At 42.4% G+C, this 15,321-nt stretch overlaps 1 protein-coding gene across 2 annotated transcripts; it reads left to right on the top strand.

The window, feature by feature from the left end:
• The first annotated feature begins 433 nt into the window (after nucleotides 1-433).
• LOC138768535 (nicotinamide N-methyltransferase-like) lies at nucleotides 434-11,664 on the top strand. 2 transcript variants are annotated; one of them, XM_069946415.1, is made up of 4 exons: nucleotides 434-472; nucleotides 7,003-7,189; nucleotides 8,489-8,696; nucleotides 11,129-11,664. In XM_069946415.1, exons 1-4 carry the CDS (start codon nucleotides 449-451, stop codon nucleotides 11,556-11,558), a joined length of 849 nt encoding a protein of 282 aa, XP_069802516.1. In that variant the 5' UTR covers nucleotides 434-448; the 3' UTR covers nucleotides 11,559-11,664. The 2 variants fall into 2 exon arrangements, with proteins under 2 accessions (XP_069802516.1, XP_069802517.1); XM_069946416.1 differs by lacking the exon at nucleotides 434-472 and adding an exon at nucleotides 4,590-4,671.
• Nucleotides 11,665-15,321: the final 3,657 nt, after the last annotated feature.

Consider the following 15,321-nt stretch of genomic DNA (forward strand, 5'->3'; position numbering starts at 1 on the left):
CTGACGTCATACAATTTTTCTTAATGACCGCACCAATTTATTTGAGCAAAATAATTTGTTTAATAGCAAAAGTGAACTTTAGATTACCATTATTTGTAATTTATATATGTTCTTTGCAATGTTGTCCTTGGATTGCTTTTGCTAACACAACAATAATTTCTTGATACTTTGCCCGTGAAGGTTTGGCAGCTGACTGAGAACAAACCTCAGGCAGTGAATGGGAACATGTAATATATTACACGTTTGGACTGTGCAGAGTATGCATAACATACTGCATTTGTTGCTTTATAAGACACACTTTTTAGCAAGAAAACCCTTGGGAGCACTGCCCTTCCCCCATAGGGGCGAGCCCACCAGCTACTTCTAATGATAATCAATCAGCGCTCTTTTGGGGGGCAGAGAAGTGCTCCTAACGGTGCTCCAGACAGAGGATTACACTGCTAACAGCATGGGAATGGTGCCAAGGAGGAAGGTAAGAGACATACCTTCCTCCTCGGCGCACTGTGTGTAATAAGGGGCTATCAACAAGTTTGATTTGTCTAACCTACTGACAGTTTCCCTTTAAGTCATGTCAAAGTCATGTGATTTGTGTGTCTGTCTGAATGTACTTAGCAGAGCTGTTTAAGTATAGGAATGTAGCAGAGCTGAGTGTGTCTGTATATTGGTGTATTAACACTGAGTGTGTCTGTGGGTATGTTTATGTAGCAGAGCTTGGTGTGTATGATGTAGCAGAGTGTGTATAATTCAGCAAAGCTGGGTGTGTATTGTGCATGTAGCAGAGCTGTCTAGGTGAGGGTATAATGTACTGATCTGGAGAGTGTTAAAGTGGCCCAGTCATTTCAGTAAACTTTGAGCCCTTCACTGCATTATTCTCTTTACTGCCTTAGACCACCCGGAAAGTTTATTAACATTAATTTTTTTCTTTTTTTAATTGTCTAAACCAGGGGTGAATCCTATAAATTGAAAAATATGATACTTACTATATTCTTACAGGTCTTAGCTTTCACTGACACATTTGCTCGCTGGGATTTCTTCTTCTTCTTTTCTACTAAAATCTTTAAAATTATAAGTCTTGGATGCGTATCTTCCTTGTCACACTCCCTATACAACTCCCTACTGCAAATGACCAAAAATGCGTGGGAGTCCAGAGGTCTTTAAATATAAAGAACCAAGTAATGATGGTTTAGAATAATGCTGCGTTTACACTGAACTTTTAATATGAAGGAGTGGCACTCACCATCAAATCGTGCAGAACATCGTGCATATTTATTTCAGCAAATTCATGGATGCATACAGCTTAGCAGACAAGACGCCAATCGACCATGATGTTATTAGGTGACAGCTGTTTTGCGTTACATGATGTTATTAGGCGACAGCTGTTTTGCGTTATCCAACGCTTCTCCAGAAGGGTGGGATTTAGCCCGCTCAGCCAATCAGTGACTGCAGCGGTATCCCACCCCAGTCACTGACTGGCTGTGCGGGGAATACCTCAGCCAAGTTGTAACGTAGGAGCAGGAGGAGACGTACAGACTGTCAGTGGGGTTCAGGAGAGGGATGCGCGCTGCGTGGGCACTGGGACAGGTAAATATATCTTCTTTATTGTGTCCCCCCCCTTCTCTGAAATTACCCCCCCACACACAGACTTTTCCTTTAAAAGTTAATTAATATAAATAAATATTTTTTTTGTTGAAAGCTATGTTCCTAACTGCATTTAAACCATTTTTTTAATCCCACAATAAGCGGACTGTTTTCTAGAGATCACTTTTTTTTGCCAGTCGGGCAATTATTATCCTAAGCAGGATTACAATGAAAGCTAACACTTTCCCTAATACAGAAATACAGATTAATACAGGATTACGCCAGGATAGATTATAACTACACAACCACTTAAACCTCACATAGGTAGGTCAGGGGTCACTTAACCAAATAAATTCCAAACCCACAGGCCGAAGCCCGGGGTACAAAAACCCCTTTAATTTATAACACCCCCTTTAAAATATAACTTTTATTGTGCACATTAAAGTAATTACGTGAACTGATTAAAACCACAGGACCCAGTATTTCCCACACTAGACTATGCTAGGTGATATCATGGGATATATCTATCCTCCTGCCTATCTCAAATACTATCACAGTCTGCAGTACTGCATAGATAAATAACTTGGAGATACTGGATGCCTGCTATTTAAAATCGCAATACATGCCCCCTCTCTACATGTTTCGTTGCCACATCAACGTCATCAGGAGAAAAATAAGGTTGCCTAACTTTACTAGGATAGAGTAGCAATCCAATGGCTGATAGTCGGTTCTCTATGTATAGTGCAATTACTTGTGAGAATACGCCGATCCCACTACCTGTAGTCTCCTTTTCTCTGTTACCAAAGACGGACTAAGCCTGTGGTATTATGGTACAATAATAGCCCATTGTACTATATATATAGTTTAGTGAAAAACAAAGCCATTATATGGCCATGTGCATTAGGTATAAAGTTCAGTGTATCAGATTGATCAATCAATCTAAAGATTGTTTAGTTTAAAAGGGGTTATCCAAAAAGTAGCTGCTATCTCCCAGAAACAGCACCACTCTTGTCTTCAGTTTGTGTGTTGTACTGCAGTTCATTTCCTTTAGCGTTAATGGAGCTGTGTTGTACTATCACATACAGCCTGGCGACTGTGTGGCGCTGTTTTTGGAAGAAAGCCATGCCCCTCCCCCCCCTAAAGCCACGCTCCATTCACAAAGGTCATGTCCCATTTCAGACCAGATGGAAAGGGGTTAACTAAAGTCTCCAAAACTCATATTAAATCAGACAGATTTAGCATTATTGTGCAAAAATTGCACCAAAATTCAGGTGCCGATATTAAGTCAGGGCCACTATGTGTTTTGACAAAGTTTGATCATGATCATGACCTGTAATGCTGCACAAATACATATATTACTACAGTATATCTCAAATCTCAAAGCAATGTTATGGCAATTGGACTTTAGAGATTCTGCCAAGTATAATGGACAATATTTTAGAGCACAAACAAGAGATGGTTTATTGTTAAGTCTCACATGACATTACCACACACACACACTCCTATTTTTCAGATATGAACAAATAAGGCAGCAGTCATACCTGGGTGGGAAAGACCATTTATCTTGGCCCTTCCTAACCTATAAATACCAGCCTACAACCACCTAGGAACTTAGTCTCATTTCTCGAGGCAAGGGGCCTGTCAATACCTGACTCTTCCAGGTGCCCTGGTGGGAGTGGATACTAAGGTAACAATGGGGATGGGTTGTTTATTGCTAGCCATTTTACCAGCTTGTACTAGGTCCTGGCTTAGTAATGCATGCCCTCTTTTAGACAGCGACACTACTATGCCAAAAATAAGTTAAAACAGTAGGTGCAGCTGACAACCTTAGATAGAGAGCAATGTGTGTGAGGAGAAGGACAGAAGAAAAAAAAACTAGGGTAAAAAGTCAAGCGCACACCAGTAATGAATTGCAGTAGAAAATAAGCTTTATTGAACAATATATGCAGTAGAAAATAAGCTTTATTAAATATTAACACTAATTCATTACCCAAAAGATATTAAAATCACATTGCGCAGAATAGCGGGGTCTACAGCTCTGTACTCTGACCCAGGAAGTCTCCCTCACCTTCCAAATCAAAGCACTTCAGGCTGGGGTTTACATCAGGGGACAGGACTGTGGGGGTAATCTCTCCATAGCTGTAACCCCTCTCTCCCCGGACAGAGAGTGCTGCATGTATGTGCCCACATCTGCCCTGCTCATTCCTTCATGCTCCCTGCAGTCTCTGTCAGCCCTTGTGTTTCCCATCTTCTCTATTACTGTACAGTAACTTATAATATCACATATTCTGCTGTTTCTGAATGTTTGTTTCATCTGTTTTACATGTTATTCAGAATAATAAATCGTTATTTTGGGGTGTGGAACCAATTGTCTGCATTTCTATGATTTCTTATGGGAAAATTTGCTTTGGTTACAAGCACGGTCCTGGAACGAATTATGCTCGTAATCCAAGACACCACTGCACCTTAAATAAATTGTTTTTGAAATGCATGTTTTTCAAGTACATGTTGTTTATGACCACAGAACAAATGGAAAAAAAAAACACAAAAAAACAACAGCACATTGAAAATTTTAAGGCATAAAAGGCACAAAATATAGAAAACTTTAATCTGCATTACTGCTATATTTATCCTATATGTAAACTTGAGGCACATAGGACACATATTCCCCCCATCCACAACGAGGAGGTGGCCCTTGACTGGGTGGGACCCTACCACTGTACTCACTTCTCATGGACCATGCAATACAAAAAACAAGATGGTCTGCACCTCACCTGCAGGATTAATATAATAGTAACCAAAATTACTTTAAAAAATAAAGGTAAGGAACACATGGGAGGTTTGAGTTTTTCTTCATAACTGGAGAAGTGTCGTATGTGAGCTTTGTGTATTTGCTGCTCACGACCTGTCTAAACATCCTCTAGACGTATTGGTTTCATCATTTTACTAGGGGCTGAATACAGCTTTAGTAGGATCTGGTTACAGATTAAACCAAAAGGGGTAATAAAGAATCTCCAGGCAACACAGCCAAGTTTTCAGCTTGTTTACTACAGTATTACATTTGTACTGACCAGAGAAAGAAGAGGAACAGAGGTAAGAGACTCCGAGACACTATTACTAATGATATGCCCGTATCTATCTGACAATATGTCTAATCTGTAACCAGTGGAGGTGTTATACTGCATGATATGCAATAAGCATAGGCAAAAGATGACTAATAGAGATGAGTGAACCGGGTTCGGGTTCGAGTCGATCCGAACCCGAACAATCGGCATTTGATTAGCGGTGGCTGCTGGAACTTGGATAAAGCTCTAAGGTTGTCTGGAAAACATGGATATAGTCATTGGCTGTATCCATGTTTTCCAGACAACCTTAGAGCTTTATCCAAGTTCAGCAGCCCCAGCTAATCAAATGCCGAACGTTCGGGTTCGGATCGACTCCCGGTTCGCTCATCTCTGATAACTAATGTTTAATTTTATTACATCCAGAATGAGCAGAAGTTTAACTTAAAGTGTCACTGTCAATTGTAAAAACTTTTGACATGTCATAGAAACATGTCAAAAGTTTTGATCGGTCCGGGTCTGAGTGTTCAGACCTGTATTGATCGTGAGAACCAGCCGGTAGAAGACCGCGCTAAGCGCAGACTCCATGGACTTACATAAACAATGAGATGGAGCCTGACTGATGTGTGACACAGAGTCGGGAGAGGAATGGGATTTGCACAGTCTTCCACCGGGTCGTTTTCCCAATCGGTACAGGTGTGAACATTCAGACCTGGACTCATCAAAACTTTTGACATATCTCCATGACATGTCAAAAAAATCTTTTTAAAAACAACACAGACACTTTAATAAAAAACAGCCTATAATAAATAATTTCCAATGAGAGTATATATTAATCTTTTCAGATTCTCCTGCTCTATAACATGAAGCCTTCAGATCAAACTGCATTTTCAATGTGACAGATCCCCTAAATTGTCAGATGGGAGTCCATATTCCTGACACCTGTCTGTATGGGTTTTGAGTGTTTATTTGCCTGTGTGACTGAATCCCTTATGACAGGACCAGGGGCAAAGTAGTGGATGGAATGTATGTTTCACCAAGGTTCCTGTCATATGCGTATTAAATAAGCAGCCAGGGAGTTAGGATAGCAAGGAGAATCTGGTTTCTTGCTATAGGTTCTGGCAAAGACTGGAAAATAGGGCCTGGCTGCTTTGGAGTAGGGGAAAGATGGGTGGGCTCCTACTCAATTTGGCCACTCCAGGTATTGGGAGTGACTCTAGTAACTCAGGTGCAAGCCAGTAATGGCCGTACAGAACCAGGATGCTCAGGGGAGGCCAGCATGACTGGGGCTTATTGGGACTTTGGGGAAGAGTTCTGGATGGGGGGGGGACTTATGGAGGGAGACTGTATGGCCTGTGTGTTTGGATGGCAAAAAGGGAACAGGAAATGGGGGGTTATAGGGGTAAAACCCCAGGCATTGGTCAAGTCAAAGGTGGGGAGAGTAAAAGGGGGGGGGGGCGGGGGAGGCAGTATCTGGGGCGTGGGGGGGTCCTCGGAGTCGGTTGGAGATAATTCGGAGTGGAGGTAATTGTGAAATTGAACCAGCGGTGGGTTCCCTAGCTAAGAACTTATAGTGTCGGTTGGCGTTCACAGGAAATCTCTGGTGGCTAGTGGAATTTAACCCCGGATGGGGTAAAAAGGAATTTTGGGGCCCCAAGGTGTTAATGTTATGCCTCCGAGCAGGTGTTTACCGGCTGGAGGTCCAACCTGTAGGTGGGTGGAATTGGAGGTGACTGCCAATGGCATTTGTGGGGCTTCGAGGACCTCCTCCGCCGTAGATTATTGGACAGATGTTATACTGTTATTTTTGGTTATTTATTTGGATGTCTTGTTTATAATAAAAATTCGGCTGCTGTGGCCGATTAAAATCCACATGGTGTGTCATCTTTATTCTTAGGGTTAGAGTATTATAAGGACTCAATAATACCCAGCCATGTGTGTGCAATAAAAGGGCAGACAAGGCACAAGATGATGGCTCTCTCTGCTCCAGGGTAAAGTTTCATTATGAGTACACTGTGCTGCATGTTTTGTTTGAGAGCTGTGCAGTAGGCTCAGCTCTGGTCAGTTAGTTCAAAACTGTTTAGTTAGTCGCCAGATGGCGTAGGTTTTCTTTTTGTATTATTGTTTATTTTATCTGCTGCAAAAAAAAAATAAAACTGTTTGCGGCCAGTTGCACCTTACTTGCTGGTGTGGACTGTGTTTTGTGCCAAAAAGTGCCCATTTAACCCAGGAGATGGTGATCCCATGAGCTAATCCCCCCACACCCTGTATTGCTTTACATAGACAAAATAGATTATATTTAGAGAGATTATTCAGTACAGAAGATAAGATGTCATCCCATAATGTCTTATTCTAAATGCAGGATTATATTCTGAAGCAGTCATACTTTGAACAGAACATGGAGACGGGTTGGACCTCTCAGCAAACCTATATAGATGAGTTCAGTGCTTCCGATTACTTCCAGACTTACTATGTAGCGGAGGGTGGAATTCTACATGGAGAATGGACGCAGTTTGTTTTGAAGAATCTTCATGAAACATTCACTACAGGTAATTTATAGATTTATAGAATTTATAGAATTTAAAGGTATTAGAGATGAGCGAACCAGGTTTGTTTTGCTTTGTACGTATCCCTCCGGATGGCCGCTCCGTACAGAGGGAGGATACCACCTGGAAAATGCCTGTATACTAGAGATGAGCAAGGGGCCATCCGAACCCGAATGTTCGGCATTTGATTAGCGGGGGCTGCTGACGTTGGATTAAGCCCTAAGGCTATGTGGAAAACATGGATATAGTCATTGGCTGTATCCATGTTTTCCAGACAACCTTAGAGCTTTATCCAACTTCACCAGCCACCGCTAATCAAATGCCGAACGATCGGGTTTGGATGGACTCGAGCATGCTTGAGGTTCGCCCATCTCTACTGTAATCCCTAACAGAGCATAATTTAAAAATCCTTGGTCCCAATGCAAAATCTGTTATTTTTGTCCTTCACATCCTCATGTAGGGTAGGGTACCTTTTATTTTCCAAAGACCACATGCATCTGCAACCTTCTATAGATATAGCATAATAAAGGGACCTGTCAGCTATTTTGACCCTCTCAAACTGTTAATACTGTAATGAAGAGAGAAGTTGAAACATCTCTATATAACCGATCATGCTGCCAGCATAACAGAAAGTCACGTTTTACTGCCTCCTGTGCCATATACTAGCCATGTTAGCAGTTACAGGTCAAGGCTGCAAATAACCTTTAATTTGCATACTGATTATAATGCATTGAACAACCCCAAATGTGGAAGGGTTTTTTAACACTGACTCCTCCCATTTTTCTGCAGCATGTGCGTGAAACCACCTATGTTAAAGGGGTTATCCAGCGCTACAAAAACATAGCCACTTTCTTCTAGAGACAGCCCCACTCTTGTCTTCAGCTTGGACGGGATTTTTCTGCTCAGTTCCATTGAAGTGAATGGGGCTTAATTACAAACTGCACCTGAACTGGAGACAGTCTCTAAAAGAAAGTGGCCATGTTTTTTTAGCACTGGATAACCCCTGTAAGGCAGAACTACCATGATAAGATGTCTCTATTGCATTTGCTGCTAGGGGTAGCACTGCTGCATGTTTTCTTAAAGGGGTTATCCAGCACTACAAAAACATGGCCACTTTCCCCCTACTGTTGTCTCCAGTTTGGGTGGGGTTTTGAAACTAAGTTCCATTGAAGTAAATGAAGCTTAATTGCAAACCGCACTTGAACTGGAGACAACATTAGAGGGAAAAGTGGCCATGTTTTTGTAGCGCTGGATAACCCCTTTTACTTTTGCATTAATATTGCAACTATTTTATCTTCTAAGGTGGAGTGAGAGGAGATACTCTGATAGATTTTGGTGCCGGACCCACCATTTATCACCTTCTCTCTGCTTGTGAAGTGTTTGATAAAATCATCACCTCAGATTTCCTGGCACAAAACCGAGCTGAACTTGAAAAATGGCTAAAGAAGGATCCCAAGGCTTTTGACTGGACACCAGTTATAAAATATGTATGCGAGCTGGAAGGAAACAGGTAAAATGTTTTTTTTTACATAATTTGGGTTGCAAATATCCACAAATACACAAGCTTGGAGAACAAGAAAATGGCTGCTCATCACACCCGTTTTAAAAACTAAATCTTTTCAGCTACATTAAAAAAACAACATCAGAAGTTAGTATGTAGGTTAATCAAACCATATTGCCTCATGTACCACGTGCAGGTCTTCTAAAATATAGTACCTACTCTCAATAGTGCAGTGTCAGTTGGCGACTACCACCACTGCAAAACCTGCGCCGGGGGGGGGGGGGGGGGGGGGGGGGCAGAGGCCCCAATGTTGCAGGGCCAAGTCCCCAGGGCCTGGGCTGCACCACCCCGTAGACACAGCAAGCAAAGGTGATGGCCGCAAGCCAACACCAGTGTGAACAGGTCTAGAAGCTCACTCCACGTGCTCTCAGCTAAACTTGTTCTCCAGGCTTGTTAATATCAACAAATATTCTCATTCATAGAGACTTTTTTTTATTTTTTTTTGGTCAATAGCTTTGCTAGTGGTGTGGTCTTCTCTAAAGGCCCTATTACACAAAATGATTATCGTCAGATGTCGGCTAACCATTGTCTCTCAACATGTTGAAAGACAAACGCCTAAGATAGCAACGATCTGCTGTCATCACATTGTGTAATAGAGGCGGCAACAGCAGCAGACCGCTGCTATCTTTTATGGGCTGCCCAGACGATCTAGCTATCACCCAGGCAGCTCACGCCACCCCCCAGCTCTTACCCACTCACTTCCAAGGCGTATAATAGTCAGGGCCGTATTAACAGCTGCTGCTGCCTTAGGCACTAACCCTCAAATCTTGGGGAGCCTGGTTTCGGCCACATGCATTTCTTTACATGGAGGAAAATTGTCTGAATCACCTTTTTCATGGTTTTTAACTGTTTAAAACATAAACAAATTTCCACATTGAATCAATGATTAGAGCCGTCCGCATATTGTCTGAGGGAATTCTCACCACAGGATTGGTAGGTAATAGCTCCAGGCATCACAGTAAACATTGCCACACTGGACCTGACCAATACAGCCATACTGTGACTGGATAACACCGCCACACCAGACCTGACCAATTCCACCATAAACCCCCACCCCCTCAAAAAGAGACCAGATTTACTGGCAAGTCTGAACAGAAGATTGGAGACGAAAAAACAAAAAAAGTAGTTTCCTTCCCCCTGCTCCTGGTGCTGCCCCCCTGCAAGGTGCTGCCCTAAGCACCGGACCACGGGTGCCTAGTGGTAAATAAGGCCTTGATAATAGTGCCAGTAGGGAGCGGGGAACGCAAAGAAAGTGAGAACTGACAGCGCTCGTTTGCTCCTCTCCATTGCGCTGTGTAATAGGGGCTTAAGAGATGCATTAATTATTAAAGGGGTTATCCAGTGCTACAAAAACATGGCCACTTTCTTTCAGAGACAACACGACTCTTGTCTCCAGGTGAGGTGTGGTTTGCAATTAAGCTCCATTCACTTCAATGAAATGGAGCAGCAAAACCCCGCCCAAACTGGTGACAAGAGTGGTGCTTTCTCTGGAAGAAAGTGGCCATGTTTTTGTAGCGCTGGATAACCCCTTTAAATATAACAAGCTATAATACAGAAACTGATGTACCTTCAGTTAAGGCCCTATTACACGAAATGATGATCGTCCATATTCGGCCAATATCAGCAGTTACGGCCGATAATTGTCCCATGTAATAGAAGACAACATTCAGCCGACATGAACGATGTCGGCTGATTGATTCCTGTCGTTGTCTTTCAACATGTTGATAGACAAACGACTAAGATAACAGTGATCTTCTGCCGTCGCTCTGCGGAATTGGAGACTGCTGCTTTCATCCATTGGCTGCCCGGACGATCTAGCCATCACCCTGGCAGCGCCCCTGCAGTTCCCCGCAGCCCCCCCCTGCACTAACCTGCTAGTTGCAGATGTGTGTAATAGCCAGCAGCGAGCGGGGACGAGGAGCTTTACAGTGTTGATGTGACACAGAGTCACTGGCTGAATAAACAGACCACAGGAAACTGAGCTAAGCATTACCCCTCTCCAAGGGGTAAGACTTTTTAAGTCTTAGTCTTTGTTACCAGAGAGACTGAGCCTAACAACAAGCTGTGAGCTGCAGATTAAGTGGAAGTAAGACCCTTAGTGTCTCATTTGCCCTTGCTGCCTACTCCCACTCACTTGACTAGGACGAAACAGCCACAAGCGCAATACCAACACAGTTGGTGGCAAAAAATAAAGGGGGCATGATGTTCACCAAAGTGTCATAGCCCCTTCAATCAGCTTATCATGAAAGAGCCTAGCACTAAATCTCAACTTATTTTATATTGATCGTAAGAATAGTCCCAGTCCCAGATAACCCCCCCCCCCCCTTAAAGCAGCTATACATTTATATGGTCAAATTTAATAACATTTCTGCACGTTTTAGGGAGAATTATGAAAAAAAGGAAGAGAAGCTCCGCAGTAAGGTAAAAGAAGTCCTGAAATGTGATGCTCTGAAAAGAAACCCCTATGATCCCGTTGTTCTGCAACCTGCTGACTGTCTTCTTACATGTCTCTGCCTTGAAGCCCCTTGTGAAGACATAAAGTCATTCTGTAATGTTCTAAAAAATTTCAAGGATTTGATTAAACCCGGAGGTCACTTACTGATCTTAAGTGTACTAAATTCTTCATTTTACTATGTTGGCAAAAAATATTTTTCCAGTATGTATACAAAAAAGAAGGAGCTAGAGGAAGCATTTAAAGAGGCTGGATATGAAATTGAAAAAGCTGTGTATGCTCCACGTAATGATAAATCAAGGATGGATGTTTGTGACTATGAGGGTTACTATTACATTCATGCCCGAAAACCAAAGTAAGAACAACTCCTCATTATTATCACTGAAATACTGTATACCCTATATATATTATAAATGTGCAATGTGTTACAAGTATACAAATAAAAATACCTTGTAATTGAACTGACTCCATTGAAATATCTCAGAAATTCAATTCTTAGATTTTTATTGCCCATTAAAAATATTGTAAAAGTTTAAAATTACTTTGTGTTGAATTTGTTCTTGAAGGGGAATCTTTTGCAGCAGTCCAATAAAGCAACGATCCCCGTCTTTTTTTTATCAGGGACTGGCCTCATGCAAGACCATTTTTCCATGGCCTGGCGTTGCGGTGCCAGGCTTTGGTAATAAAGGGTGGGGTCATGGAGAGGGTTGTTATTTAGTGCATCCCCCGATGCCCCTAATATTGTAGTTAACCCCCCCCCCCATAATGACCCTAGTATTGAGGTTAAACCCCTGTGATGCCCCTAATATTGCGGTTAACTCCCCAGTATTGCAGTAAACCCCCCATGAATAATAAACATTCAACTCTCATTCCACTCATTCACTCTTCTTCAATCAGCTGTAATCTGTGCTGGAGCAGCACAGGTCTTCTCCTACAGGTGGCAAGGGATGAAATAAACTCATGGCTTGCAGGCTGCAGGAGAAGACGTTCACCGCTCAGGTGTACAGAAGCAGGGAGTCCCCAGAGCAGGTGTGCCACTGCTATATAGCATGTGCAGATTGGTATTTATATATATGTGTATGCTCTGGGATGAAGGCAGCATTCTGCATCCCACCACTAGATGTCTCACTATATTCTATACACAATGTAGCACAGCTGAAGGAACGTTTACTAATAGGGTAAATCTGGATGTGAGTTAACTCCTGTATTGTCTTATGTATGCCAAAACAATTAGGGGGCCCCCGGTGGCTAGCTTTACCCACTAAGTGGGACCTGTGTTCCTGGTTCTGTGTCTTTTTGTGCCCACGGACAGCATTAGGCAGATCTTCATAGCCGCAGATGCATATACTTTTTCTCTCTAGTCCCTACAGATGAGTATCTTAGTGCCTACATAAGTCCCCCTGCCTGCATATAGCCCACTGTCAGTAAAGCCTATAACGAGTAACCAGAGACTTTCATATGCATAATCTCCAGTGATTTAAAGTGACTGTACCACCAAGCCCAGGGTGAAGCACTGGAGGCAGGCTAACCCACCCTTAGTGGGAGGAAACCCTAGCCCCTCTATGATAGGGTCCCATTGATTCTAATGGAGTCACTTCACGGAGGGGCTGGGGTTTCTTCCCACTAGGGGTGGGTGGGCCTGCCTCCAAGGCTTCAGCCTGGGCCTGGTGGTACAGTCACTTTAATCATTTTAGGTTATTATATTATTCTGAAGGGACACTGATCATCATTGGTAAGTATATGCACCAGCTTGCTGGCGGGGGGACAAATAAAAAAAATAATGTGGAATGCTTCTTTAACGTTTCCAGTCTAAAAGTATTCCAAGCACCCAACTCACAACAAGGGATCTCAGTCAGTAACATCCACTACTGTTTTCTTGCACCTTGCAAAATTGTTTATTGTGTACTGTGTCTTTAAGAAGACATTTACAAGTAAATTTGTACCTGTTTAAGTCTAAGCTACACTATGTACATACCAGACACATATAGGCATGTGTCTGGTATGTACATAATGTACATCACATAGTATGCTACAACATGTATGTACAGTAGCCAGAATTTACCTCTAGACTCCAGCTTCTGTACAGTAGTAAGTGGTGATGAGTGCATTGTACACATCACCGCACACTTTATATTCTTAGGGGTGTAAAATTTTGCACCCCTAAGTATTATGAGCCAAAGCCATAGACGAGCAAAACCTTCCACCACCAGTCCACGGACCGGTGATTGGGGACCCCTGCATTAGAGCATGCCACAATTATTACGTTCATACAAATGCTATAAAAAAAGAAAACATTTCATATGAAAAAGATGCTACACTGAAGGGCTCATACTGGTCTATGACAACCTTAGTGGAATCTGTTAGGTACTTATCTGAACTCTACAAACTTTAACTTCACTTAAGGGCTTATAGGCTCACTTAAAGGCATGTAGGCTTCATGATAATACAGGAGGTTGTACAGAAGCCTATATGCCATATGGCGGGATAGCTATGCAGTGTTGTGGCTGCTAGGTGGGCGTAGGGTCACTTGGGCACTTGTCACAATGGCCAGGATTGGTGTTGGAACCCGTTCCTGGACAAACGGCACTGCACTTGAGGTAGAGGATAACCCAAGTGTAAAAAGGTGCAGGTGCGATAGAAATAGACCAGATGACTTAACCAGGATAAGTTTGTTTAGTGAAGAAACATCAGCACGATACAGTACAGTTTTGACTTGGAGTGCAGGTGCAGACAAGAGGTAGTTAACATAGGTAAATACAAAGAAGAGAGTAGGGATGCATCTTGGGGGCCTTGAACAGGTAGGAATGTAGTCTTCCAGGATAGTGTGGAGTAGAAAAAGTGAAGAGTGAAAAATACTGGTACTCACGTTTTTTGTTTTTAATTGTATTTTTATTTCACATTGCAGAATATACAAAAGATACTCTTACATAGAGCATGAAACATAAAACATACATAAGTAGCGCTTGCCAAATAGTATCCCATACAAATCAGTATAAGTTGAACCTCTACAATGAAACCTAGGCATGTTATATAACACAACTAAGTAAACGCATCGTAACACATTAGGTCCAGTTGACAGTAGAGTAAAACCCCAATAGGTTACAATAGCTTACCCAGCTTTCACCCCGTCCCAAGGATATCCTAAACCCTAGGACAGATATATTCCTTTTCCTTTTTTATTATTAGAGTTCAGTTTGACCAGGTATAAACCGGCAAGCACCACCTATAGAGTTACCCCTCAACCCCAAGATTGCCCCTTATACCACACAGTGATTTTAACCCCCATACTTTATCCAACAAATGCAAAATAGTATTGGGCTTCTGATCTCTAACTTTACCTGACTCTAAAAGTTCAAAAAAATCCCCTACCCCATACTGCAAACCAAAATCACAGTTTCGCCACCCTGCTATGTGATTTAGATGGCAAGATATGAAATACACTCTTTAATTGGGCATTTCATATCCCCCATCTTTCTTACGTGGAACAAATGTGCTATATTTCAATCTTACTGTTTTCCTGCCCCCTGGTAGTAAACAAGATTTATCCCAATTGATTTCCAGTCCAAATACTGCTCCAAACTCTTCCAGGGCTCTCATAACTATTTGCAGGCCCTTTTTTGCATCTTTTAGAAAAATTTGTATGTCTTCGGCATAAAGGAGAATCCTATCTAAACCACCCCGGACTCCAAATCCCTCAAAATCAAGACCCTGTCGTACCCACACCGCCAGAGGTTCAACATATAAGGCATATAGCAAAGGGGACAAAGGGCACCCTTGACGAGTACCTCTAGACAGTGTAAATAAAACAGATGAACAACTGTTTATTATGACTCTAGCTTCAGGCCCTGCATATAAAAGCTTTACATACTGTATGAACTGTTCTCCCAACCCCATCCGGGAGAGCACTACCCAAAGGTAGTCCCACTCCACCCTGTCGAACGCCTTGGTAGCATCTAAAGACAGGATGGAGCTGGACCGCTCCTCTCCCGTCTGAATATTCGTATAGACTCTAAATATGTTGTCAATCACTGTACGTCCAGACATAAATCCTCCCTGTTCTTCCCCTACAAGGGAGAAAATCACTTTCCCCAACCTGCAGGCCAACACTTTCGCAAAGATCTT

Source organism: Dendropsophus ebraccatus, chromosome 12 (assembly GCF_027789765.1).
Source record: "Dendropsophus ebraccatus isolate aDenEbr1 chromosome 12, aDenEbr1.pat, whole genome shotgun sequence".
Classification (NCBI taxonomy): Eukaryota; Metazoa; Chordata; class Amphibia; order Anura; family Hylidae; genus Dendropsophus; species Dendropsophus ebraccatus.

Bases quoted from the DNA above. Each gene is read 5' to 3' on its own strand.
- LOC138768535 (XM_069946415.1), top strand. From the start codon at position 449: ATGGGAATGGTGCCAAGGAGGAAG. The intron at 473-7,002 runs GTAAGAGACATA...TTCTAAATGCAG, and splicing joins GAATGGTGCCAAGGAGGAAG to GATTATATTCTGAAGCAGTC. The intron at 8,697-11,128 runs GTAAAATGTTTT...TGCACGTTTTAG, and splicing joins TGCGAGCTGGAAGGAAACAG to GGAGAATTATGAAAAAAAGG.